At 32.4% G+C, this 25751-nt stretch overlaps 3 protein-coding genes across 6 annotated transcripts in view; 2 read left to right on the top strand and 1 right to left on the bottom strand.

Annotated features, from left to right (window-relative positions):
• LOC107609667 overlaps positions 1 to 7367 on the top strand; it is an 8626-nt gene extending 1259 nt beyond the window's left edge. Inside the window, exons 2-5 of one of the 4 annotated variants that reach the window (XR_002350177.1) lie at positions 146 to 204; positions 745 to 846; positions 1827 to 1928; positions 3169 to 3303. Coding sequence is in view for 2 of the 4 variants with exons in the window: in XM_021106063.1 (XP_020961722.1) it covers positions 146 to 204; positions 745 to 846; positions 6847 to 6886 (201 nt within the window). In the remaining 2 variants the exon portion in view is untranslated. Of the gene's footprint in view, positions 1 to 129; positions 205 to 744; positions 853 to 1826; positions 1929 to 3168; positions 3304 to 6846 lie in introns of those variants that run through there. The other 3 variants (XM_021106063.1, XM_016311678.2, XR_001613225.2) reach the window with 3 other exon arrangements.
• Positions 2436 to 5847, bottom strand: LOC107609666 (catalase isozyme 1). Its single transcript, XM_016311675.2, has 8 exons — positions 5702 to 5847; positions 5394 to 5490; positions 4606 to 4883; positions 3692 to 4468; positions 3427 to 3516; positions 3173 to 3240; positions 2990 to 3083; positions 2436 to 2880 (listed from the first exon to the last, which is right to left on the bottom strand). Exons 1-8 carry the CDS (start codon positions 5714 to 5716, stop codon positions 2821 to 2823), a joined length of 1479 nt encoding a protein of 492 aa, XP_016167161.1. The 5' UTR covers positions 5717 to 5847; the 3' UTR covers positions 2436 to 2820.
• Positions 10650 to 12047, top strand: LOC107607475 (ruBisCO large subunit-binding protein subunit alpha-like). Its single transcript, XM_016309425.1, has 4 exons — positions 10650 to 10939; positions 11089 to 11618; positions 11670 to 11784; positions 11909 to 12047. Exons 1-4 carry the CDS (start codon positions 10650 to 10652, stop codon positions 12045 to 12047), a joined length of 1074 nt encoding a protein of 357 aa, XP_016164911.1.

Genomic DNA, 25751 nt, shown 5'->3' on the forward strand with positions numbered 1-25751 from the left:
GAAGTCTATATATATATATATATATGTGTGTGTGTGTGTGTGAGTTAGCTCTTGCGTGGTTTCTAATAATGGTATTAATTTGTTTAGGGCTTAATTATATATTCACATAACGTGTTCCTATACATACAGCTGATATTTTTTGCAGGAGTGGAATGGAATTATATATAGTCCTTCTTTGCCCAGAAATGTTGCTTCTCTCACACAGTATGTTTTAACTTTCTACCCTCAACTCCACTTTTTTGTTTGTTTGTTATGTGTTATGTTAAACATGCTTTATTATTAGCTAAAACAAATTAAAAACTTCAAAAACTCTGCTAACAATTTCCTTCGTTAATAATAACATGGTTGAAAATTCTTAAAAATGCACTCTGCTAAAACAAATTTCTTACTCTCAAATAAATTTAACTTGAACACATGATAAGGTAATGTAAGAATACGAGTAGTCACCCATTTTTAAAAAATCTTAAAAATATAAAGTTATGTATAAGTAATACGAGATCTGAATTCTCTGCAATGTTATCAAGGATAATTACTACGTCATGTCTACATGTATCCCATTGAACTAGTTAAATTAACATTCAAACGTTTTAATTTATGCATTGTCTGGTTTAATACCCAATCCAAAATTTTGCTGATACCGGACAGATCATGAACATAGCAACGTGGCGTTCTTCTTCTATTTTAATTTTTTTTTCTTTTTGTTTATTTATTTATTTGGTGTGTTTTACATGGGAATTGAACTAGGAACATATGGGAGAGAAAACACATGATCATGTACTTGGTACCGACTGGACTATTCCCACTTTCCCAATTGGCAATGAAAATAGCATTTGGGCCAATTCAGAGGCAAGTTTCCTTTATCACATACAATATGTTTGCAATTAGAATAGCCTCAAACTCGGTAGGTTTAGTGGTTAACTCACTAATTTAATGGTTAACTCACTAATTCGTTTAAATAAATATCGAAATTCAAACTCTACTTAGTATATACAGCAATAAAACTAAAAAAAAAAAGGAATAGTGCAAAAGAAAAAATGAAATTTTAGTGAAGAATAAAAATTACTGTTTTAATAAAAAAATCCACCAAAAAAAGTTGTCATGTGTAATACACATATCTTTTTGAAATTTAGTTAAAATTTACTTTTTATTCAATTTTATCTTTCACTAAACAAAATTTCTTTACAATTAATGTCAAACCTGCTTGATAAAGAGTGAATATCCAACTCGGTCCCTGATAATTTTGTTGAAGTACTATAAGGCTCTCAAACTAAAAAAATATTCTTTCCAGCCTTTATATTTAATTTTGTGGGATTTGTTAGTCCCTCTATCAATGATCTCTTTTCAAAACATACTTATGTGACATGTTAATCACTAATGTATTCTCTATTTAATTTTTATAAGTAAAAACAATCTAAAAATCACTAATATTTTTTAGTTTTACATAGTAAATTTAGCTAATGTATCTGAAAAAGATAATAGAAAAATAAAAATAAAAACTAAATGGTCTTGATAATTATCCTTAAAAGACAATGAGACTCCCAACAAAAAAGAATTTATTAATCCTAGTTAGTTCTTAATGGATAAATCAACAATTTAACATATCATGTAGGCTTATTCTGATAATATCAATAGAAAATATTAATATAGGAGCTAATCAGTCTCATAAAAGTAAAGATCAGGGATCAGGGATAGAAAAGAGTATTTTTTTTTTGTTAAGAACCTTGTTGTCTTTTGAGGTAATTGTCAGAGTCCGTTTAAAATTTTTTCTCGCTTGATAAATGATAATTTCACCATTTTTCCCGTCAACATTCTCAAAACACTTGTAGAGTTGTTGGGTGTAGGCGTAAGTTGGGGTTGTGATTACGATCGTACGTTTGAAGAACGAAGGCTTGCAACTTTCAGGTTTGAAGAAGGAAGAAGCATATCGGGTATGGTATAACAATTGCCCTCTAGCCACTGAACTTTTTCAATTTTTGTGTAAATTATAAATTTTCATTTATAGAAATCTACAGATAAAATTAGTTTCATTTATTCATAAATAGCTAAATATGGAACCAAGTGGTAGCCAAATTTAACTGTCCCTTATCCTCTTCCGTACAACCATTTTAACCTTCATAAATAAATTTATAAACATTTTTAACATTTTTTATTACCAAATTCGTGCAATATATGTTAGGGCTTTTTTTTTTGGGTAGTGTATGCTAGGACTGCATTGTTCATTTGTTTTTCTTTGGGGACCGGAACACGTTGGGACTTTCTAAAGAAAGTCAACTCTAAGTCCAAAAAAAAAAGTCCACTTAACATATTTTTGAATGAAAAAAAACATCGAAAACAAAATATAAGGGGCCCGTAAAAGATAGCCCAGTTTGTCTTTAGGGCATTGAAATAATAACCAATGACAAAAAAAAACTTGACCAACAGTCCAACACCACATATGACCACTAATTAGATCCCATAAGCCGCATTATTTAGGAAACATAATCAAAGGCTTTAGAGGTTGGATAGAGTTACAATATCTTAATTATTCTGTGGAATGCTATTACTTTCTCAAGACGGCATGCATAAGAAATTACACCAGAGAGAAGAGTGCTCAAAAACCTAGTTATAAATAACGGAAACAAAACATTATTTATTTTGAGACAACAGCTTAAAGGAGTTGCATAGACAAATTTGTAGGTATATATTTGGTATTTGGTATACAACACAAATATATTGCTATATCAACCCTTTAAAGTGATCCAAACTGGCATTATCCTTATCATAATCCTTCCACATCTGCAACTCTTGCAAACAAACTCTGCTTTGGTGTGCCAAACAGCCTTAGATGCTTGGCCTCACGTTCAGATGAGATGCTAATTTCTGACCAAGAGAACGATCCGCCTGCGTAACGATACAAAGAGAAACATTGAATGAGCAAACCAGTATAGATTCATTCGGCATTCATGAAAATAAAGTTCATCAAGCGATCAATTTGCACTTCAAGTCTCACCTGAGACCAGTATGAGATCCAGATGCTGCGGATTTCATGGGTGACACGTGGGTCAGACAGAGCATCGACCCATCGGCGGATAAATCTATCTTGCCTGCAGAACAAGCAGAGAGAATCCAGTTATACAGACATCAGCAAATATAATATATTGTATTAATCACATAATTGGTTTATGACAGGAACCTCTCAGGTGCAAAAGAACGGTATCTCTCTCCTGGTTGCTTGAAGTTGTTCTCCTTCTCAATTATGGTCTGCATTAAGATGTAGAGTTGCTTACACATTGTTGATCAATAAAGGAGACATTTTGAAATCAACTAGCTTTCATATTAACTTTGGCCTAACTTTATTGGCAACTAAGAAATATAACTGATTTCAAGTTGGAAGACATTTAAATATGAAGTATTCACATTCACAATAAGAAATCCATCAGAACATACCTTCTCACGCCTTCCATTGAGAATAACCGAAGGAATGGGGACCTTTTCTGCATGACGAACAGGATCATACCTTGAAGGGAAGTAATTGATCTGTGAAATCAAGCATTCAGTCAACAGAGAAAAAGAATGAAAGCAGCTAAAAGCATTTCGCAATATCACAAGAGTTATATATGTACAAAAAAGGTAAAAGCACTACTTTAAAGTGGCAACCAGCTTCTGATCCAAAATTTGAATAAGAAAATTGCAGACAAAGATAAAGATTCACCTCTTCATCCCTGTGCATGAAGTTCATAAAACCCTCATGGTGATTGTTGTGGTGAGCACACTTGGGAGCATTAACAGGGAGCTGCAAATAGTTTGGTCCAAGCCTGTGCCTTTGTGTGTCAGCGTAAGAGAATATCCTAGTCTGAAGCAACTTGTCATCTGAATAGTAAACACCAGGTACCACAATTGCAGGGCAGAATGCAAGTTGCTCATTCTCAGCAAAGAAATTATCTATGTTCTTGTTCAAGACCAAACGACCAACAGGCTGCAGGGGCAAGATGTCCTCGGGCCAGGTCTTAGTCACATCAAGCGGGTCAAAGTCAAATTTGTCTTCATGGTCGGGATCTATAGTTTGAATGTACAGTTTCCACTCAGGATAGTTGCCCGCAGCAATCGAATCATAAAGATCTTGAGTAGCATGGCTGTGGTTGGATCCTCCGACCTTAACAGCATCATCCTCTAACAGACACTTAACCCCACATGTGGGCCTCCAGTGAAATTTAACATAGTGTACTTTCCCAGCCTTGTTGATCAGAGTATAAGTGTTAACACCAGAACCGTCCATATGCCTGTAATCTTGTGGGACACCCACATCATCAAACAAAAAGGTGAACATGTGAAGGCTTTCTGGGTGGTGGGAGAAGAAGTCAAGAATCCTCCAATTCTCCTGGATGTGGGACTTGGGATTGGGTTTAAGGGCATGGACCATGTCTGGAAACTTCATCCCATCGCGAACAAAGAAGACTGGAAAGTTGTTTCCAACAAGGTCGAAGTTACCCTGTATTCACGGAGCAAAAACAGGAATAATGAAATTGCTTCAAAAGATAAATACATTTAAACATATAAAACATCTTTTAATATTTGACATTGAAAGGTATATTTATTAAATTGTGTGGTATGGTCCTAAATGATTACCTCCCGGGTGTAAAACTTCACAGCGAAACCACGAGGATCCCTCAAGGTTTCAGGGCTGCCACGCTCGTGAATAACAGTTGAGAAACGGACAATAATGGGTGTCTGAACTCCGGGGGCGCGAAGGAAATCGGCACATGACAAGTGAGTAATGTCATGTGTGACCTCAAAGAAACCCTTTGCACTTGCTCCCCTAGCATGGACAACACGTTCTGGGATCCGTTCCCTGTCAAAGTTTGCAAGCTTTTCGACAAGATGATAATCCTCTAGGAGAATTGGACCTGCCAAAAGGGTTAAAGAAAAAAAAAAGAAAATTCAGTGAAACAACACTCATCTAAATTCACATCCTAGCTTTACACAAACAGATGGGATACATAAACACCCTCCTTAACAAACCCAAACTATAAATAAAAATTCCAAAACAAACAAAGGAAAAAAATACAGTGTGTTTTGTTTAAACATAAGAAAAGATACGGAACTACTACAACTAAATACTCCACAGTCTACACTTGACAATCAGATAACCTTGAAATAAAAAATATAATCATCACAAAGATAAGAGTGTTTAACAAATCAAAATTATTCATAAATGGAAGAAAATCAAATCAAACCACATTAAAAAGTATGTTATTTCCTAGGGATTTCAGCAATATTAAGCAAATAAGAAAGCATTCAAATAAGTTAATATGTAAAATTATACAATATATACATCACAAATCCAATATATATACATAACCTCTAGACACAGAAAATTATTCATCGCCCAAAAAGGATAAAGAATAAGAAGAAACCTCTATTTCCAACGGTTAGGGATGAGTTGTTGTTCCAAACGGGAGCACCGGAGTTTGTGGTCCAGAACGGAGAGTTGAAGGCGCTGGATGGCCGGTACTGTATGAAACGGAGAAAAAAGGCAATGATTTCAATCACCAAACACCGTTTCACAATTAAATTGATCCGCAAAAAATGGCTCAATTAAACAAAACTTCAAAGAAGCATCAAAAGTCAAAACCAATAGGCTTAGCTTTAACAGATTCACGAGAATCGTTTTCAGAGGAACGGAAATCGATATGAATGAGCTTATGATTAGGAGTTTGCGTACCTTGTAGGGATCCATGGACTTGGAATGGTTGAGAGTGAGAAACAAAGACGAGATTGTGAAAAACAAAGTCGAGAGAGTTTTCGTGTGGGGAACACAATAAAAGCCAGTATTTTACGCTTTATAAAGGCTCTCCTTTTTCTTCTCTATTATTTTTTTTTTTAATTTCTTCTATTATTAGTGGATTGGCAATAAAAAATAAAATCCATTTTTTATTTATGTTATTTTTTAAAAAATAATCTAACGTGAGATTAAACAATCCATAAATAATTTAGTATCATAATCAAGGCTTATTGAATTCTCTAATTAGGCTAATTCCCTACATCACAAATTATGAAAAGTTTCCATTTTAACCAAAATACTTAAAGCATTAGTAATTTAGTGATCGATATAAAAGCAAGCAGTCAGGATAAGGCCTAAGGCCCTAAGGGTAACGAAAACTAAGGTTACCTTAAAAAAAAATTAAAAACTTAAAATCAAATATATAAGACATAAAATTGCGGCATAATTACTTGTAAAAAATTGTATATAGTTATTCAATCATATTAATGAATATAGTTAATTTTTAAATGATAAATGTCAAAATTAATTATTTTTATTAATGTGATAATATAAAATTAATTATTTATAAAATTAAATCGTAAAAAATTATCTAATTTAGTAAAAAAAGTGTAAATTCGATTGACATATTTAAAATTTAATATTAAAAAATTATCAAATTGAAATTTTATCTATCTTTGATTAGAATAACAAAGTACTACTAAATCAGCAATATCTTATTCGCAAATTAGCAGCACCTGTATTTTATTTCGTATTTTGAAAATGAGAAAAAAAAATTTTTAAGACTAAGATAACTCCAACAAACCGTTGATGCATAAGCAAACGGAACTTAAATGATAATTCCTTCAACAAATGGATATATAAAATTGATGGAGAGAATATTTTATGGAAGGTAATAAATTAGGACCCACAATGATTATTAATTAATACATAATTGGCATTTAAAATATTTTATGGTGGGAAGTGGAAAGATATAGATAAGAGTTTTGGAAGAATATGAGGAAGGGATTAAAGTAGCAGTATTTGAGAACATCATGGATTCATGGTTCCTTATCTTGTTTGTGGCATTTTCTTCAAAAAATTGCCAGAGCCACTTGTGAGAAACGGCGACATGGACCAGTAGTATAGTGCCACGTATGCTAAAGTCATTGAAATGTGTGCTTTTCATCACAATCTTGAATCTTGGCCATAGAGATAAGCAAGGAGCCACTTTTAATTTGGAAGGTCTGACAATTAGAGATGCTCTCATCTTCGAATGTTCACACTTGATCACTTCTAAGTTCTAACATCACAAAATGCTAAACATGCCACGCCCTCATGCAATCTTCAGCATTCTTGTGCACGTATAATTGCTTGGTTACTGTTTTACACTTTTACTAGAATAGAACAAGCTGAGATTTGTTGAATAGGATAATTTTTTTTAATCTTTTATTTACTTTTAATTAAATTTAGAAAAAATTCTACTCTCCTTTCTTAGATACTAAAATGACACTCTTATTCTCTTATTTATAAAATATATATCCTTTATGCCAATGAGTTATAGCTCAAATGACATAATCTTCACATATTTAATTAAGAGGTTACGGGTTCGAGTCTCCTATCTTTGGTAAAAAAAAATGTATATCCCTTATAATTTTTTAAAAAAAATTTTAATCCATTTTAATTTATTTTTTTAAAAAATAGATAAAATTAATATTAATTAATACAAAAAATTTAAAATAAATTAAAATTATAAGAGAAAAAGATGTAAATTTTATAAATAGAGAGAAAAATAATATCTTTTTAGCATCTCTCAAATAAAAGAATTGAAATTTTCTCTTAAATTTATTATAGTTGATATATTTGATATGCTGAATTTGATAATCTCCCGAATTATAATTAAGACTATTATTTATGAATTGAACATGAATCCTTCATCAAGTATTGTGTTTGGCGATATTCGAGTTAAACTCCACTTTGATATCTGAAATTGATGAGTTACATTGATTTAATTTTTGACTTTTTAATTGTCAAAATTCAATCATTTAGATTAAAAAAAGTGTATCAATATAGTCCCCTTGTCAGTAAGATAGCTCAAATTTTGTTATGTTAGACATATTATAACAACATTGTACACGTTTTGACGCTAAAAGAGCACTAAATGATATCATTTCAGGGTTTGGACAATATTAAAAGGGACGTGTTTAACGCTAAAATGTATATCATATCATTTTTAATATGTCTAATGTAACAAGGTTTGAGTTATGCTGCCAATGAGTTATAGCTCAAATGGCATAGACTCTCCATACTCAATTAAGAAGTCGCGCGGGTTCGAGTCACATATCTTTCCAAATTTTTGCCAATGAGTAATAGCTCAAATGACATAGTCTCTCCATACTCATTTAAGAGGTTGCGGGTTCGAGTCTCCTATTTTTGGTAAAAAAAAAATTGAATTATGCCACTAAGTGTTGAATTCCAACAATGAAAAATACACGAAAAATTATATTAATGCATTTTTTTAAATTTAAAAGATTAAATTATAACAATTAAAAAATCATAGATCAAATCAGTACAACTCATTAATTTCATATACCAAAACAGGGTTTAACTCTCGATATTCATGAATTGTGTTTCATACTTTCATTACGAGTTTGGTTATTGTGCGTTATTAAGTTAGAAATATGTCAAATAGTATTATAACATTTTCATTATTTTATTTTATAAAATTAAAAATTAATAATTAAATATTATATATCTAAATTAAATAGACTTAAGTAATAAATTGAGATTAATTTTCAAATTCTTTTGAAACTAAATTAATTAAATCCTAATATTAGAATTAAGTTATTTAAATAATATGTAAGGTATTAAATTATAGATTTTAGATGCATATACATTAGAATCATTTTTGTAACCATAACTAATAAAAATAGTTTGACCAAATTGAATATATAGAATCCATATAAATTCACATCTTTCTAAATAAACTCCATCATTTGTTAAGTTAGACAAACATTGATGTTTTACAATCTCCTTCTAAGGAGCTTTAAAGTGTATGGGTCAACTTTGAGTTCCTTATTCAAATGACATAGAAATGAGTTAAATAATGAATTCATTATATGAGAATGTGTACAACAGAAAAAACGATACCTATAAAAAATATGTGCAGATTTAGAGACAAGAGCTAAAGTAACGTCAACGAGAGCAGATAGAGATTTATTTATGAATTGAGATTTTTTAAACCTTTCTCCTTTAACTTTAGTTTTTCCTACACACTTAATGCCAGCTAGGTCTACTAGCCAAAGGTGGCTCCTTGTGTTAGAATAAATTGTTTTATAATCCAGATCATCCATGTTAAACCATAAAAAATAATGTCACAATACAAAAGCGTACATGTATTCATAAAAGTGATAGAAGAGTTGTCTCAATCTTTCTCAATTAAAATTTTTTGTGTCTCTGATAAGGCTAAATTGTAACTCTTCTAATGAAAAAAGAGTGACAGAGACGGCTTTGGTATCTTGAGAACCGCCGAACCAAAATCCTAAAGTCACTATTTATATTTGAGTATGGCACCCATTAAACCCTAAAACCCAAATAAAAATAGTATATAGAGCCCAAATAAAGATAGTATCTCATTTTATTCTCATTTAATTCCAAATCAAAAGTAATTATGACTTATTCAATTTAGCATTTATAATAATAATGAGATTACTGTTATATAAGTCATTTAATTTGAAATAACATAATTTGTAATTATAATTAATATATGTATTACCCACAAACAAATTAGAAAATTAAATAATTTCTCAACAATCTCCCACTTGGACTATACATATATTCTTTCTTGAGATAATCACATCTTATAAATTTTATGCGAGTATCTGAATGCTATTTTCCTTATTACTTTAACAACTGGTCCGTCTTGTATGTTAGTTATAGAATTATCGCAACTTTTATCACATTAGTGTCGTGACTGAACTACGATAATCACCGTTGATACAAACACATAATATACGAATTAGGAAATAATTAACTATTAGGGATTCATAAATATTAGTAAATATTAGTGATGAGAAAAATAGTATATATAAGGATATGGACTACACTATTGTGATAGGTAGAGAAATTTAGTTAGTTCTCATTTGGAGTTTTACCCTCAACTTGAAGGAGAAAATGACTGTATTTCTTCTTCATCTCAATACTCATACTCATATATTTTTCATTTTCATTTCTTCAATTTGCAGCTCATATGACTACTTTATTGGTATAGTTTATTGTTTACAATTCGTAAATTTTAATTTTAATATTGGTGCTCTCATTGAGAGTCTTCCATGGCGGAAGGAACTCAAGTCGTTGAAAATACCTTCACTATATTCGATGGAATCAACGGTTACAGATAGTCCATTTTAGTGGGCAATTCTAGGATGTTCGTGGCACTCCGAAAGCTCAGAGGTTGTTAGAAGTTTCGAGTGATTTCTCGTGTCGATCTTCAATATGGTTTCAACTATGGAGTTACCGGAATTCACATGCACATTGGGATACTTTTGATCTGACTTTTCTCTATCAATTCCAACCCAATATGCGCCTACTTTTGCCAGAAATTTGCTAGAATAGAGTAAATTTAAAAGAAAACTTAGATCTGCATTTGGAGCATTCAGATCTGAAAGTAATAGATCCAGTTGAGGAAGAAGATGCCATCAGCGGTGACGGTACATCTACAAGTCACAGTGGCATGCGACGCACGACCAATAGCGGTACTGCGGTCGGTGCCGTCATGAAGGAGGAAGGAGATGACACTGTGAAGGAAGGCGGCAGCTGGGTCCAGCGTGGCAACGAGGACGGCAGCGCGAGTGGTTCTGTGGGTGTGCTTAGCGGTGGCATTATTGCAATGTGAGAAGGAGAACTGCGAGCGATGAATAGTCACATGGTGGCAGCGCTGAGTTCCAACAGAGATCTTCACCAAGGTTGGTTCCGATGTGCTTCTCCGATAGTGGCTAAACCACCGGCACTCATGGCGGCGGCGTTTCCATGGAATCGAGGCTGTGAGATCACAACTACCAAGATAACACCACGCAACCAAGACACCAAGAATAGGGCGGTAACCGTAGCAAAGGTGAAGATCCCGATCTCTACAAAGATCATGATTGGCTGCACCAAGGAGGGTCCGCCAGCAGAGGCGCATGCCCCGCCAATGTCACCGAGGTGAATCAGGATGAGGTAAGGGTACAAGTGTGCAATACAAAAGAAGCAACGTCACTGTCAACAACAATTATTAAATCCGTAAGAGAGGAAGTCGGCGTCGACATCGTCCAAATTGGGTGGCACGTGAAATTGGATTGTGTCAAAAACAGGGAGGAGATGTTGATTGTACTCCTAATTAGTAGTGGTGGCAAGATGAAGGATCAAGGGGAAAAAGGAATACGAGCAGGGGTAGTTTCTATCTCTGCAGAAAATGACGAGTTGGTTGGGCAAACAATTTCTGAGGCAATTGACAAGGTGGGACCAGAGGGTGTCTTATCCAATGAGTTTTCATCATCATTTGAGACTACCGTTGAAGTTGAAGAAGGAATGGAGATTGACAGAGGACATACCTTCTTTCAATTTGTTACAAACCTTGAAAAGTTGATTATTGGATTCGAGAATGTAAGAGTCTTGATTACAAATCTGAAGAGTTCGACAATTAAAGATATAATTCCTCTATTGGAGAAAAGAGCTCAAGTGAGACCTCCTTTACTTGTAATTGTTGAGGAAGTCACTGGTGAGCCTTTGGCTACCCTTGTTGTGAGTAAGTTACAGGGTATTCTTCATGTTGCTACCATCAATGCTCTTGGATTTGGTGAGCATAGAAAGCCCCTACTTCAAGACCTTGCTATATTGGCAGGTGCTGAGTTCTAAGTCAATAATTTGGGACTATTTGTTGAGAACATCTCAGTTGAGCAGTTTGGTATTGCTTGCAAAGTAACCATCTCCAAGAATTCCACAACTAGTATTGTTGATGCTGCATCAAAAGATGAGTTGCGAGCTAGGATTGCACAACATGAACTTCAGTAAGAATATGAGAGCCACAATAAGGCTATTGTCCTCCATTTGACTATATTATTGGCACGGATGCTCTCTATGTAGAGCATATATTGGAACCTCTATAACAATACTTGCTTTATCTGAATCTAGGACTACAACTTTATTCAATGGCCGTGGCAACTTTGGAGTGGACAATGATCAACTTGTGGCAAGGGGCAAGAATTTATTTGATGGGACAATAAGAGGCTCAATTACGATGAAACAATTTCCACTGATGCATTTTAAGTAATGGGATCCTGGAAGATTATGTTTTGTGGATTATGGAATATCACTAGAAGTTCCATATAATTTTAGGAGATCATTTGGTTGTTATTTGAATTTAAGTTTCAATGCCTTTTTCCTGAAAATACCAACCTTGACGGCAAGATTGTTTTGAGGGGTAGATAGTTGATATGAACATATAATATACCAATTAGAAAATAATTAGCTATTAAGAATTCATAAGTATTAATAAATATTAGTGATGAGAAAAATAGTATATATAGGGATATGGACTACACTATTGTGGTAGGCAGAGAAATTTGGTTAGCTCTCATTTGGAGTTTCACCCTCATCTCGAAGGAGGAAATTATTGTATTTCTTTTTCATCTCAATACTCATACTCATATATTTTTCATTTTCATTTCTTCAATTTACAGCTCCTATGATTACTTTATTGGTATACTTTATTGTTTACAATTCGTAAATTTTAATTCTAACAATCATACTAATATAATTAACAACATAGATTAAATTTAGATGAGTAATATAGAAATTAAATGCTAAGTGATCTCGTGCATATCTATTTCCAACTGGTCCAACTTTAAAACTTTATTGAAATCAAACACAAAATAAATATTGCAAAATAAACGTTGCATATAACATAAAATAAACCATCAACTTAATTCTGCAGAAAGATAATTCAATATCTGTCATAGGACATATAGTATAAAATAAACTCCCACTAAACTAAGGCATCACATATATTGACACCTATTCGAGTATTGTGCTCATGAAAGACTTTAGGGATTAATTCCTTGGTTAATGGATTTGCTAGCATATATATACTATATTCTTATATGTTTTATGGAAATATGTTTTTCTTGAACTTTTTCATTGACAACTAAGAACTTGATGTCTATATGCTTCGATTTCGTTGAGCTCTTATTGTTGTTGGAGTATAGTACTACTAACTTATTGTCACAAAATATTTTCAATAGCCTTTCAATGTCATCTACTATACGAAGCTAAGTGACAAAATTTTGCAACCATATGCCATGTTTGGATGCCTCAAAGCAAGTAACATACTCTGCCTCCTTTGTTGAAGAAGCTACAAGAGTCTGTTTGTTAGACTTTCGTGCAATAGCTCCTCTAACCAACATGAAGACACATCCTAAAGTAGAGCGTATAGTCGTTTACTATCTTGGCATCCCGCAAAATCAGAATCAGAGTACCTAATAATTTCCAAATTTTCCAATCTCCGATAACTAAGCATTTAATCCTTTGTTCTCTTCAGATAATGCATTACGTGTTTAGCAACTATCCAATGATCCATGCCAAGATTGCTCAAGTATCTATCCAATATTTCCACTATGAATGATATATTGGGACGTGTGTAGACTTGAGTATACATTAAGCTTTCTAGTGTTGATGCATAAAGTTTATCATGCATTGCTGTCATCTTAAGATCATTTTTAGGGTATTGCTTGAGATTAAACTTATCTCCTTTAGCTATTGGTGTGTCCACTGGTCTACGAATTTTCATGCTATATCTACTTAAAATATTTTCAATATAATTCTTTTGTGATAATCCAAGATTACCTTGAGAGTGATCTCTTAGTATCTCGATTCCTAATACAAAAGAGGCATCACCAAGATCTTTCATTTCAAACTTGTTCGATAGAAATTTCTTAGTTTCATGCAACAATCTTATATCGTTATTGTCAAGTAGAATGTCATCAACATATAAGACTAAAAATATGTATTTATTCCCACTGAACTTGCGGTAACACATTTATCTATAATATTTACCTCAAAACTAATGAGATAATGACTTGATGAAACTTGTGATACTATTGAGGGAAAGCTTGTTTGAGACCATAGATGGATTTCTTTAACTTACAAACCATAGATTTTGAATCGCCTAATACAATTTCTTTTTGTTGTACCATATACATCGTTTTATCAATATCACTATTGAGAAACGCTGTCTTTACATCCAAATCAAAATGAGCTACTAATGCCATTATGGTTCTAAAAGAGTCTTTCGATGATATTGAAGAGAAAGTCTCTTTATAGTCTATGCTTTACTTTTGAGTAAAGCCTTTAGCGACTAGATGAATTTTATATCCCTCGACATTACCCTTAGAATACCTTTTGGTTTTAAATATCCATTTATAATTAATTAGTTTCACACCTTCAAGTAATTTTATGAGATCCCAAACGTCATTGTCTTTCATAGACTTTATCTCTTCTTTCAAGGCATCGATCCACTTTTTAGAGTTATAATTTTGTATGACTTGAAGAAAATTGATTGGGTCATTTTCTGACGAACTAATGTCATCCTCATATTTTTGGAGATAGACTACATATTCATCCGAAATTGCACTTCTCTTTTTTCTATTGGATCTCATTAACGACACTTCTTGGAGTTGTTGAGCTTGCTGTATGGGTTGGGATTGAGGAGGATTCTCATTATTCCCCTGTACTGTAGGAGTATCTACAGTAGGATTCTCATAGTGCTCTTGTACTATAACTGCATCTTGAACAATAATAGGTATAAAGACCTGATCATTATCAGTTACAGAATGCTAATCAAAAGTAATATTCCTAATATTTTCTTCCCCCAAACTCAACATCCTCAAGAAATCTCGCATTTTCCATTTCAAAAATAGACCTTGATGCAGAATTATAAAACTTGTACCCCGTGAACGCTCAACGTAACTAACAAAATAGCAACTAATTGTTCTTGAGTCTAATTTTCTCTCATGCGGCCTATAAGGTCCCACCTCAACTGGACATCCCCAAATGTGTAAATACTTTATATTGGGCCTTTTTCCAGTTCAAATTTCATAAGGAGTTTCATTAACTACTTTGCTTGGTACCCTATTAAGGATGTACATTGCGGTCTTTAAGGCTTCTCCCTAAAGTGATTCAGGCAAGGAAGAATAACTAATCATACTTCTCACCATATCTTTAAGAGTTTGGTTCCTTTGCTCTGCAACATCATTCATATTATATTTTCCTGGTATGGTGTATTGTGGAATAATACTACACTCCTCTAAGAAAAGCGCAAAAGGCCTGAGACGTTGCTCACCTGAACCATCATGTCTTCCATAGTATTTACCACCATGATCAGATTTGATAGCTTTAATTTTCTTCCTAAGTTGAGGTTCAACTTCAGCTTTGAAAGACTTGAAAACATCCAAGACTTAGGACTTTTCATGAATTAAATATAGATACCCATAATGAGAGTAATCATCTATGAACGTAATAAAATACCATTGTTATTCAAAGAGACAGTAGGGACTGGGCCACATATATCGGTATGTATTAGTTCTAAGATATCTTTGGCTCTCTGGGGACCTAATTTCCTTTCATTTGTCCTTTTTCTCTTTATGCACTCAATGCAGACTTCAAAGTCTACCAAATTTAGAGGTCCAAAAATTCCATTCGACACGAGCATATGAATTATCTGTTTAAAGATATGACTTAGGCATTTGTGTCATAATGATGCCGAATTCTCATTTAGTTTTCGTTTTGTACCTGTTTGCAGTATTTCATTATTATAGGAATTCAAATCAAGCTTATATAGATTATCTATAAAACCCGGTAAATTAATAAAAAATAATTAATAAATTAATTATGAGTCAAAGAAATTAGAAAATTAAATTTTATAATTTGAAGAAGTAAAAATATTTAGAATGCGAATTAAAACACTGATTTTAAAAATTTTGGCTCAAAATTGAGCCAACCCGGCTAAATCTAGTGAATCAGACCCAAGTGGGGTTCACTCCACCCCATATATAAGTATGAATTCAACCTCTTTCCCCCTTCATTTGTGCAATTCCATGCTGAGAAGAGAAGGTGAACCATGGAACCATAAACCCACTCCTTTTTATTTCTAATTTCAATTCCTCATAACTTTCAATCCGGAGCTTTGATTGACGAGTCATTTATGACCATGCGTTCAACTTGGGATCCTCTTTAATTCTATCTGAACAAAATGGTAAGAAGCTTTGTATTTTGTGCCCAGTTTTCTCTTCCATTCTGAATTCGTATTTTGGTTAAAGGTATTGAGTGCTTTTCACAATTTTGATGGTTTAGGTATAATCTAACATTGGGTTATTGTTGAGTTTTGCCCCAATCATCGGTGGGTAAGGTGAGGAACCACCAATTCCTTGTGAATTATTGAATTAGTGAATCCCAGAATTGATTATGATGTAATCGAATGAAATTAGATTGGATACATTTGAATTGAATTCAAATTGGAGAAGTTGAGTACTTAAATTAGAGTTTTGGTGGATGGGACTAACGAAATTGGTGAAATTGGAGACTTGGGAGTTGTGAAAAAGAGGCTTTGGTGGTTGAAAGCTTGTGAAGGAGGAGTTTTTTTGGTATTCTAAGCTTGAGGAGAAATTGGCCAAGGTATGATTTCGGTTTCTTGTAGTTAATATATAATGTTGCATGAAAACATAGGCTAGTTACCTTAAGATAGGTTGAATTTGCATGAATGATTGAATTGTTATTAAGAGTTGTAAATGTGTGTGATATGAGAATGTTGAATGGAGGTTGAATCAATTTGTATGATGTTATAGAGCGAGGACAAATATTGACGAGCATGTGAACAAAATTGGTGTATAATGATTTTGATGATGATTATTGATATTGATGAAAATATATGACAATTAATGAGTGTTGGTGTGAATTATGTTGGCCTGGAAATTGTTGAGTGAGTTGATAAAATGAAAAATTGATTAATTTAGGTGTTTGAATGATTGAGAGTTATTGAGGACTATTTGGTAATAATGTAGAAGGGGTTGGTATTGATTTTTGGGTATGATTTGGTTTGGTTTGAAAGGAGATTTTGAAACTAGAGGACTTTGGCAAGTTTTGATAAAAACCTATTTTTGACCAACTTTGACGAGCTTTAACTTGGTTTCCGAATTCCAAATCTTGTAAAACTTATTTTGAATAAAAATGGAGTCCGTGAGGTTTATAACATTTGAAGAACAGACTGAAAATGATTTTTAACAAAAAAGTTATGCATGTTCGAAGTTTGGTGTGAAAAACTGATTTTCTGAACTTAACAGCTTTTTGACCAAACTGTTATACTTGCGTACGCGACGGTGTCACGTGACGCGAGTAATGGGCTCTGTCCACACACTCGTGTATGCGAACAATGGCTGTGTACGCGACATTGTCACTTTTACACTCATGCGTATAGGAAAACATGCATGCATATGCAAAACCCTTCCTCTGTCCAAAATTCTCGCATACGCAGACAGTTCATGCGTACACGACATTGTCTTTTCGCTGAAAAGTGCAATTTTTGAGTTTTTAACTATTCCTTTACCTTTCCAAATCTCTGTAAACCTTGTTTAAGGTTCGATAGCTAGTTTTTAGGCTTCGGAGTAAGTGCAAACATATTGAGGGAGTTAAATTGAGATTGAGGGAGATTGTGAAGTGAAGAATTTAGTTAAAAATGAGCTAATAATGCTGAACAAGTTATGTGTTGAGGATGATTATGATATTGTTGAATGAGATGATGGTGATGGTGATCAGGTGTGTACTTAAGAACATTTATGATGTTGAGAGATGAGGACGAATGAAGTTGATTGAGTGATAATGAATTAAGGTTAATGTTTGAAATACTTGGGTAATAGCAAAAGTTGTGGTTCATCCCACTTGTTTCGGGTTCGTAATTGAAACACTTCGATAGTAGCAAGGGTTGTGGTTCGTTTCATTACTCTGGGTTAGTATTTGAGACGCTTGGGTAGTATGCAAGGGCTGTGGTTTGTCCTACTTGCTCTGGATTGAGTTTGTAAACACCCGCCTGGGTAGTACGTAGGAGTAGTGGTTCGTTCCACTTGCTCTGGGTTAAGCGAATAGTATGCAAGAGTTGTAGCTTAGTCCCACTTGCTCCGTGATGTGGTGTTTCTATCCAGGGTTTGCTACCGAACATGTCGGGATTGACTGTATAACCGACAGATGATATTATCGGCCATATGACAGACATGCATCATATGCACTTGTACGTTTTGTTTGAGTATGCAATTATTTTGGCTTGCCTATTTGGTCAACTGTAATTATCAGCTACTTAATCTATTTGTTGTATCTGTGCTCATATTTGTGTTTTCTCTGTTTGTCTTGTCTGTGTTTGTTTTTGAGAGATCCCTCAAATGGTGGAAGAGTGTTGAGGGTTGTTCCACTTGGTGATTTTGGGGAGGTTTGTAGAGAACTAATTACAACGAGTTAGACTAGAACCCTTAAATATAGTTACCTTATTTCTGGCTTAGTGAGAACTCTAGGATTTGATTTGAATTATTGGAGATTTTGGAATACCTTTAGCTTCCCGGGACATTATTTATTATCTATATGGGTACCTTTACCATACTAAAACCCCCGGTTCTCATTCCATACATATTCTGTTATTTTCAGATGTAGAACGTGAGACACCTCGTTGAGCATGTTGGAGGCTCTTCTAAAGAGAAGATTTATTTTTGGACTTTATCCTTTGTTTTTTGTATATATATATGTATTATTCTCTAGTTCTGTATAGATTTGTATTTTGTCTATCTTAGAGGTCGACTTTAGAGAACTAAAAAGGCCTTTGTTTCATAGGTCGAGTCTAGAGCTTGTTAATATATATCTCTTTTTGAAACTCTTATCTCATATGTATTGTGTTTCTTCTGTTTTATTACTCACGCGTTTTTCTTAACCGTTTCGAGTGTGATGTGAATCTCAAGTTTCTTTTGTTTAACTTTTTTTCAAGGCTCCTAGTTAAACTATTCTTCATATATATACGCGTGTGTGTACGTATTTTACTTTTAGAGGTCGTAATACTCCTCCACCTCTGATTTACAAACTTAAGCATAAACTTTTGTGTGGTAGGGTGTTACATTATCCTTCAAATGACTAGAGAAAATATAATTCGAATTATAAAAGTGATTGACTTTATTGTTTTCGAACGAACAAAAATAACCTGACTTGTCCAAACAAAAACAAAACTAAATTCTACCTAAACGACAGTACATAAAATGTCTCAAACAAATCCAAATAAAATTCACTCGTAGAACATAATCTAAAGGTTCCTATAGCTTCGACTGCAATTATATTACCGTCTGCCACATAAGATATATCTTTTAGCATCACTTGGCGGTCGGCTCCAAAGGCAACCCTGCATAGTAACACTTACATGAGTAGTAGTAGTAGTAGAATTTACCCACCGAGTATCAACAGGTGCATAACTTAAACTAGCTTCAGAACAAACAAAAGTAAGAATCATACTCTTCTTTGTACGCCAAGTGGCATATTTGGTATAATTCGTCTTCATGTGTTCCACCTTCTTACAGAAGTAACAGCAGAATCTACCCACCAAGTATCAACAGGTGGATAACTTAAACTAGTTTCAAAACAAACAAAAGTAAGAATCATACCCTTTTTGCACGCCAAGTAGCATATTTGGTACAATCCTTCTTCATGTGTCCCACCTTCTTACAGAAGAAACAGGTTGAAACTTGATCCTGTTTCTTAGCCTTTTTCTGCTGAGAAGGCGCATCCACAGTAGTATCACGCTTTCTTTTATACTGAGAAAATGAAACCATATGAAGACTTTCAGTCTTATCTCCCTGTAGCCTCTCTTCTTCTTGCACACAGTAAGATATAAGTTAATTAGGGACCAAGTATTTTTTAGAGTGTTATAACTCTCTTTGAATTGCCCAAAATATATAGGAAGTGAGATCAAAATAAAATTCACAAGTAAATCCTCAGACAACTCTAACTTTAGTGCTTTCAGTTTAGAAATAAGATGAGACATTTTCATAATGTACTCCCTTATGTTCCCTTTACCTTTATACCTCACGGAGACAAGTTTGTTCAAAGATTACTTGCTTCCGCCTTTTCATTCTTATCAAAGAATTTTTCAACAATTTTCAGGATCTTTTTGGCATCTTTATCCTCAGTAATTAAGCCTCGAAATGCCTCAGGAATTGAACATTTCATAATAATAATGCCCATTCAATTGGATCTCTCCCACCAATGTTTTAACTTCATTGGGATTTTTTGAGGTGGAAGTGGATTTCTCCTCTCAAAGAGTTATATCCAGATCGATACAATCGAGGACAATCTCCACGATATCCTTCAAAACCTTAAAGTTTGTACCATTCAACATAGGAATACTGCTAACTTGTACAGAAATATTAGTAGCTAAAGCCATAGTAACTAGATTAGAACAAAAAATATGCAACAAATATTAGTTAAATAATGAAAAAAAATCCATATTTAGATATCTAGAACAACATTAATTCTCAATCTTTGGATAGAAAAATTAATTGTAAGTGATACTCTCATTGTAGTAATCAAATATTGTCAAAAATTCTTGTCACACATTAAGCCTTTCTTTGGACCAACTAAATACACACATGAAAACTTAAACTTTGCAACCTATTTATTATCGCATATATTTTCCATTAATTGGCCAAAATAATAACCTTCCTTTAGGCTGATTATTGACCACATAATTGATAGAAAATAAACAAAAGTATGCAATTCTTATTATTTGGCCAAACAATAAACTTCTTTTGGATCGATTATTATTTACATAAATAATGAACATCAATTTATTCTTAATTTTTTCTTATTCAAATATTATTAATGTGTACATATAACTTGGCCAAATATAAATCTTCTTTTGGATTGATTAATATTCGCATAAGTTACATACACAATAATTTTTATATGGGATAAGTACTTTTTTCGTCCCCAAGGTCTGGGGTCAAAATCAATTTCGTTCATAATCTTTTTTTGTTATTAAAATCATCCTCAATGTTACAAAACGTTATAAAATCGTCCTTTTCTATTTTTTTGGACCAAATTATCCTTAACTATTAATAAAAATAATATTAAAAAAATAAAAACCCACCCCACCCACACCCAGCATCCCCCTTTTCCCTTCTTCCTACTCTTTGACTCTCCACCCCAAATCCCATCCCATCCTATCATCATTATCAGTTCCCACCTTTCATCTTCTTCTTCTCATATCTTCTTTCTTCTTCATCTTCTTCTTCTTCTCATTCACAACAACAACCCTTCATCTTCTTCGTCTTCACTTCCATGCGGTGCAGAGAAGATCAAGCCCGTTCACTGTCGGAGCAGCCATAGCCTAGGATGCAGATCTTCTGGAAGAGCCAACCGGTGTCGGAGCCAGATCCGTGGGTTATGAAGATGGTGGCGGTGGGTCCCTTCTCCTCTGCTTCTTTGCTCCCTCCGATTCCTCTCTCCGCACATGCTTCTCTTGCTTCGTTTTCATCCATCACCTTTGAGTTCCATCACCCACAACTGTGACAGTGCCAGCGCCAGCAGCAGTAGGAGAAAATTTTTTTATTTTTATCACTTCCTTCCTCTTTTCGTTCTTCCATTTTTTATTTTTTTTTTTAATTTTTGAAGAACATAAAATTTTTTTATTATTGCTGATTTTGATCTGAAGTTGTAGCTGATGATGATTGTTGAATTGTTAAATCTAAAGTTTCTATTGATTTATTTTATGGTTGTTGTTGAATTGGTTAAAAATGCTGAATTTGTTGTTGCTGTTGTTTTTGTTTTTGTGGTTGTGGTTGTTGTTGCTGAATTGACTGAAGGAGGAGGGTGTTTTGTTTAAGTTTGAGAAGAAGAATTGGGGTTTGGAAAATGGGGAGTTCGAAGAGGAGTAGGAGGAAGGGAAGGGGAGGGAACAAGGAACAGGGGAGTAGGGCGGTGGGGGGTTGGAGTTCGAATAAGTAGGGCGGCGGAAACAGAGAGAAAAAAAATTGAGGTTAGAATTGGGGTTGGGGTTTTGAAGAGAGGGGCATGAGGAAGGGGATGAAGGGTTACGGGAGTGGGGTGAGGGAGTGGGGGGTTACGGTGAAGGGGTGAGGGAGTGTGAGGGGGTGAGGGAGTGAGAGGGTGAAGGGTGGAGGGTTACGGGAGTGAGAGGGGTGGGGGATTAGTTTTGTTTTAATTTTTTAATTAATTTTATTATTTAAAAGGATAATTTAGTAAAAAAAATAAAATTAAAGTAGAAAATGACGATTTTATAATATTTTGTAACGTTGAAGATGATTTTAATAACAAAAAAAGGTGAGGGATAATTTTGATTTTGATCTCAAACTTTAGGGACGAAAAAAAATACTTATCCCTTTTTATATTCTAAAAGGAAAATCAATTAATTTTATCCTATATTAATGACACACACAATTAATTTCGAAACAATTAAAATTTAACAATACTCTATTAATATTTTAGAATAAATTAATTAATTACTTATTATATCAAAAATATAATTCTGCCAAACTAAATAAAAGAAAGACGGTCTCATATAATATATATGAAAAATTGCGATCAATTACATTAACCTTAAAAGGATTAAATTTTATGTTTGTGCAACAATAATAATTATATATGACACACACATGATATATATTAAAGTTAAATTAGTATGTGTAACAACAATGAACAGAACCAATGAGTTATAGCTCAAATGGTATAGTCTCCCCATACTCAATTAAGAGGTTGTGGATTCGAGTCTCCTATCTTTGGTAAAAAAAAAAAAACAACAATGAACAGAACTACATAATACTATTTATAATATACAATTTTACTCTGTAATAATGCTCAATGTAAACAACACATACATATACAATCTAAAAAGATAATAAAATTAAATACTTGTAATGACTAAATTATAAATATGTCTGATACTATTTGTTAGAATAAATTATTTTATAATTCAAATCATCCATATTAAATCATAAAAAATATATGTCACGATACGAAAGCGTACATGTACTCATAAAAGTGATAGAAGAGTTGTTTCAATCTTTTTCAACCAAAATTTTTTGTATCTTTGATAAGGTTGAATTGTAACTCCTCTTATTAGAAAAGAGCGATAGAGACAACTTTGGTATTTTGCAGACCGAAACTCTAAAGTCACTATATTTGAGTATGACACCCATTAAACCCTAAAGCTCAAATAAAAATAATATCTAAAGCTCAAAAAAAGATAATATCTAATTTTATTCTCATTTAATTCCAATAAAAAATAATTATGACTTATTCAATTTAGCATTTATAATAATAAATGAGATCACTGTTATATAAGTCATTTAATTTGAAATAGATTATAATTAATATATGTATTCCCATAATTTGTGTTTGGTTTAGCATTAGGAAGAAGAAAAGTACGTTTAAGTGCATTGAACGCTTTCTTTTTATATTTAGATACTTTTTGTAATCTGAAAGCAAAAGTAATTTTACGTCCTAAACGTACGTTTACAAAAAGTTAGAAATTGTAACTTCTGCATTTAAAAAATTACTTTCGGTAATTAGTGGATCGAACTTATTTTCTTCTTATTAATTCTACCTTTTATTTTCTTTTTCGTAACAACTTATTTAAAAACTTTTAGTGATATAGAATTGAATTCTAGAGTTTGAAATAATATAAAAATATTAAATTTAAAAATATTGTTATTAATTAAAAAATAACAAAAATGCTAGATGTCCAAATCTTTTGAGTAACCAAGTTGTTAAAATTTAAAAACAACTCACGCCCCACTCTGTCTCTCTCACTCCTCTTCCTCTTCTTTTTCCTTCTCCTCTTTCTCCTCTTACGTTCCTTTTTTCTTTTTCCTTTTTCAACGTCATCGTTGTTGCAGCTACCGTTGCCACCGCTGTCTTCTTCTTCTTGATGATGTTATTGTTAATGTTGTTATTGTTATTTAATTTCTTTTCTTTTTTTTCTCATTCTCTTTTATTATCATTATCATCGTATTCATCGTCTTCATCATTTTCTTTCCTTATAAATATTCAGGAGACCAGAGCACATAAATTTTGATGCACAACACATAAATTTTGGTGTACAGCACACAAATTTTAGTATACAACACAAAATTTTTAAAAGATCATACACCCAAAATATTGACACCCAACCAATGAAATACGCATAGTACATGAATTTTGGTGTACAATATAATAATTTTGGTGCATAATACATAAATTTTGATGTGCAGCACATAAATTTTTAGAGGACTACATATCCAGAATATTGACTCACCTAACTAAAAAATACATTTGCAGCCAAAATTTGTGTGCTATATACAAAAATTTGTATACTATATCTAGGAATATTCAAAAAAATCCCTTTAACCAATTTTTTTAGTATATATAATTAAAAGTTTTGTGTCACATTGTACTCATAAATGTATAATTTCAGTTTGATCAATCTATGATTATATTAGAATAAAATATTTTATAAGAGGATAATAAACAAAAAAAATCTTTGTATAAAAGCTTAAAAATAAAGATAAAGAAATTAAGAAAGAAACTAAAGAAAAGATAAATGATGATATAAAGAAAAAAAGAGAGGTTGAAAGGAATGAGAGAAAAAGGAGAGAGGTGAAGAGAGGAAAAAGGGAGAAGAGAGAGGAGAGATGAGAGAGGTTAAATATGATTTTTTTTATATGTTAAAAATTAGTTTTAGCATATAAATTAATTTAAATTAGTTTTATTTTTATAAATTAGTTTAAATTGATGCATTACATTATAAACTGATTTAAAATTAGTTTCTATGTGAAAAAATTGAAATATAAACACCCTTAACTATATTGATAAGTTTGTACAAAATTGTGTTATACTTTAAAAATTTGTGTGCTACGTTTCAAAAATTTGTGTTATATGCAAAAATTTATGTGTTATATCGATAAGTTTGTATTACGTGCAAAATTTAGTGTGCTATACTTTAAAAATTTGTGTGCTATACTTCAAAATTTGTGTGCTCTCCAACAAAAAATTGTGTGCTAGAAAAAGTGTAACACTTTAATTACGTTAAACCTTATCTCATGCCGTAAAACAAAGGATAACTAAAGGTTACGATAATTCTAAAGCTTATATGTCACTTTTTGTTAGTATTATAATTGACACAATTTTACTTAAAATTTCAGATGAATCAGACTGAAAAATATTTGGTGTCATTCATATAAGTTAAATACATAAAATTTATATGTGTGGATATTTTTTTTAGGTCTACATAATAGATCTTTCAAAAAAGGAAGAGAAGAAAATGAAGGTGGTGAGGGAAGAAAAAATGTGTGTCGAAAGGTAGGAGGCGTTGGAAAAAAGTGCATGAGAAAAGTTAAGAAGAAGTAATTAAATTATAAGAACATTTTATACGTTTTAAGTTTTAAGTGAAATTTTAATGGAATGAAATTTTAAATAGAATCTATTTGAATTGGAATTGATTTGGAGAGAAAATAATGGAATTGAATTGAATTCCATCAAAATTAATTTAATTATTTATGTTTCAAATATTGAAATTGAATTCAATTTCTACAAAAATTAAATTTTAAGAAATTTTCAATACAAAATATATATATATATATATATATATAGTTGTATTTTTTTTGTGATTTATTTTTATTTTTTTTGTGAAATTTAATAAAATATATTTTAATATGTTATTCATATATTATTTCTGTTTTTGATATAAAGTATATTTCTTGGTTTCATTATTACCCTGTTAAGGTTAATTAATACAGTTCAATAATATTGCTTGGTCGTACATTGTTACCCCTGTCAAGGTTAACCAAAAAATTAAACATGTTTTTGATTAACTAAAAATTTGGTTTAAGCTAATTAACAAAATTGATTTTATTGAATAAAATTGATTTTCATCCGATTAAAAAATAAAAAATTAGCTTTTACG

This window comes from Arachis ipaensis, chromosome B07 (genome assembly GCF_000816755.2).
Source record: "Arachis ipaensis cultivar K30076 chromosome B07, Araip1.1, whole genome shotgun sequence".
Taxonomy (NCBI): Eukaryota; Viridiplantae; Streptophyta; class Magnoliopsida; order Fabales; family Fabaceae; genus Arachis; species Arachis ipaensis.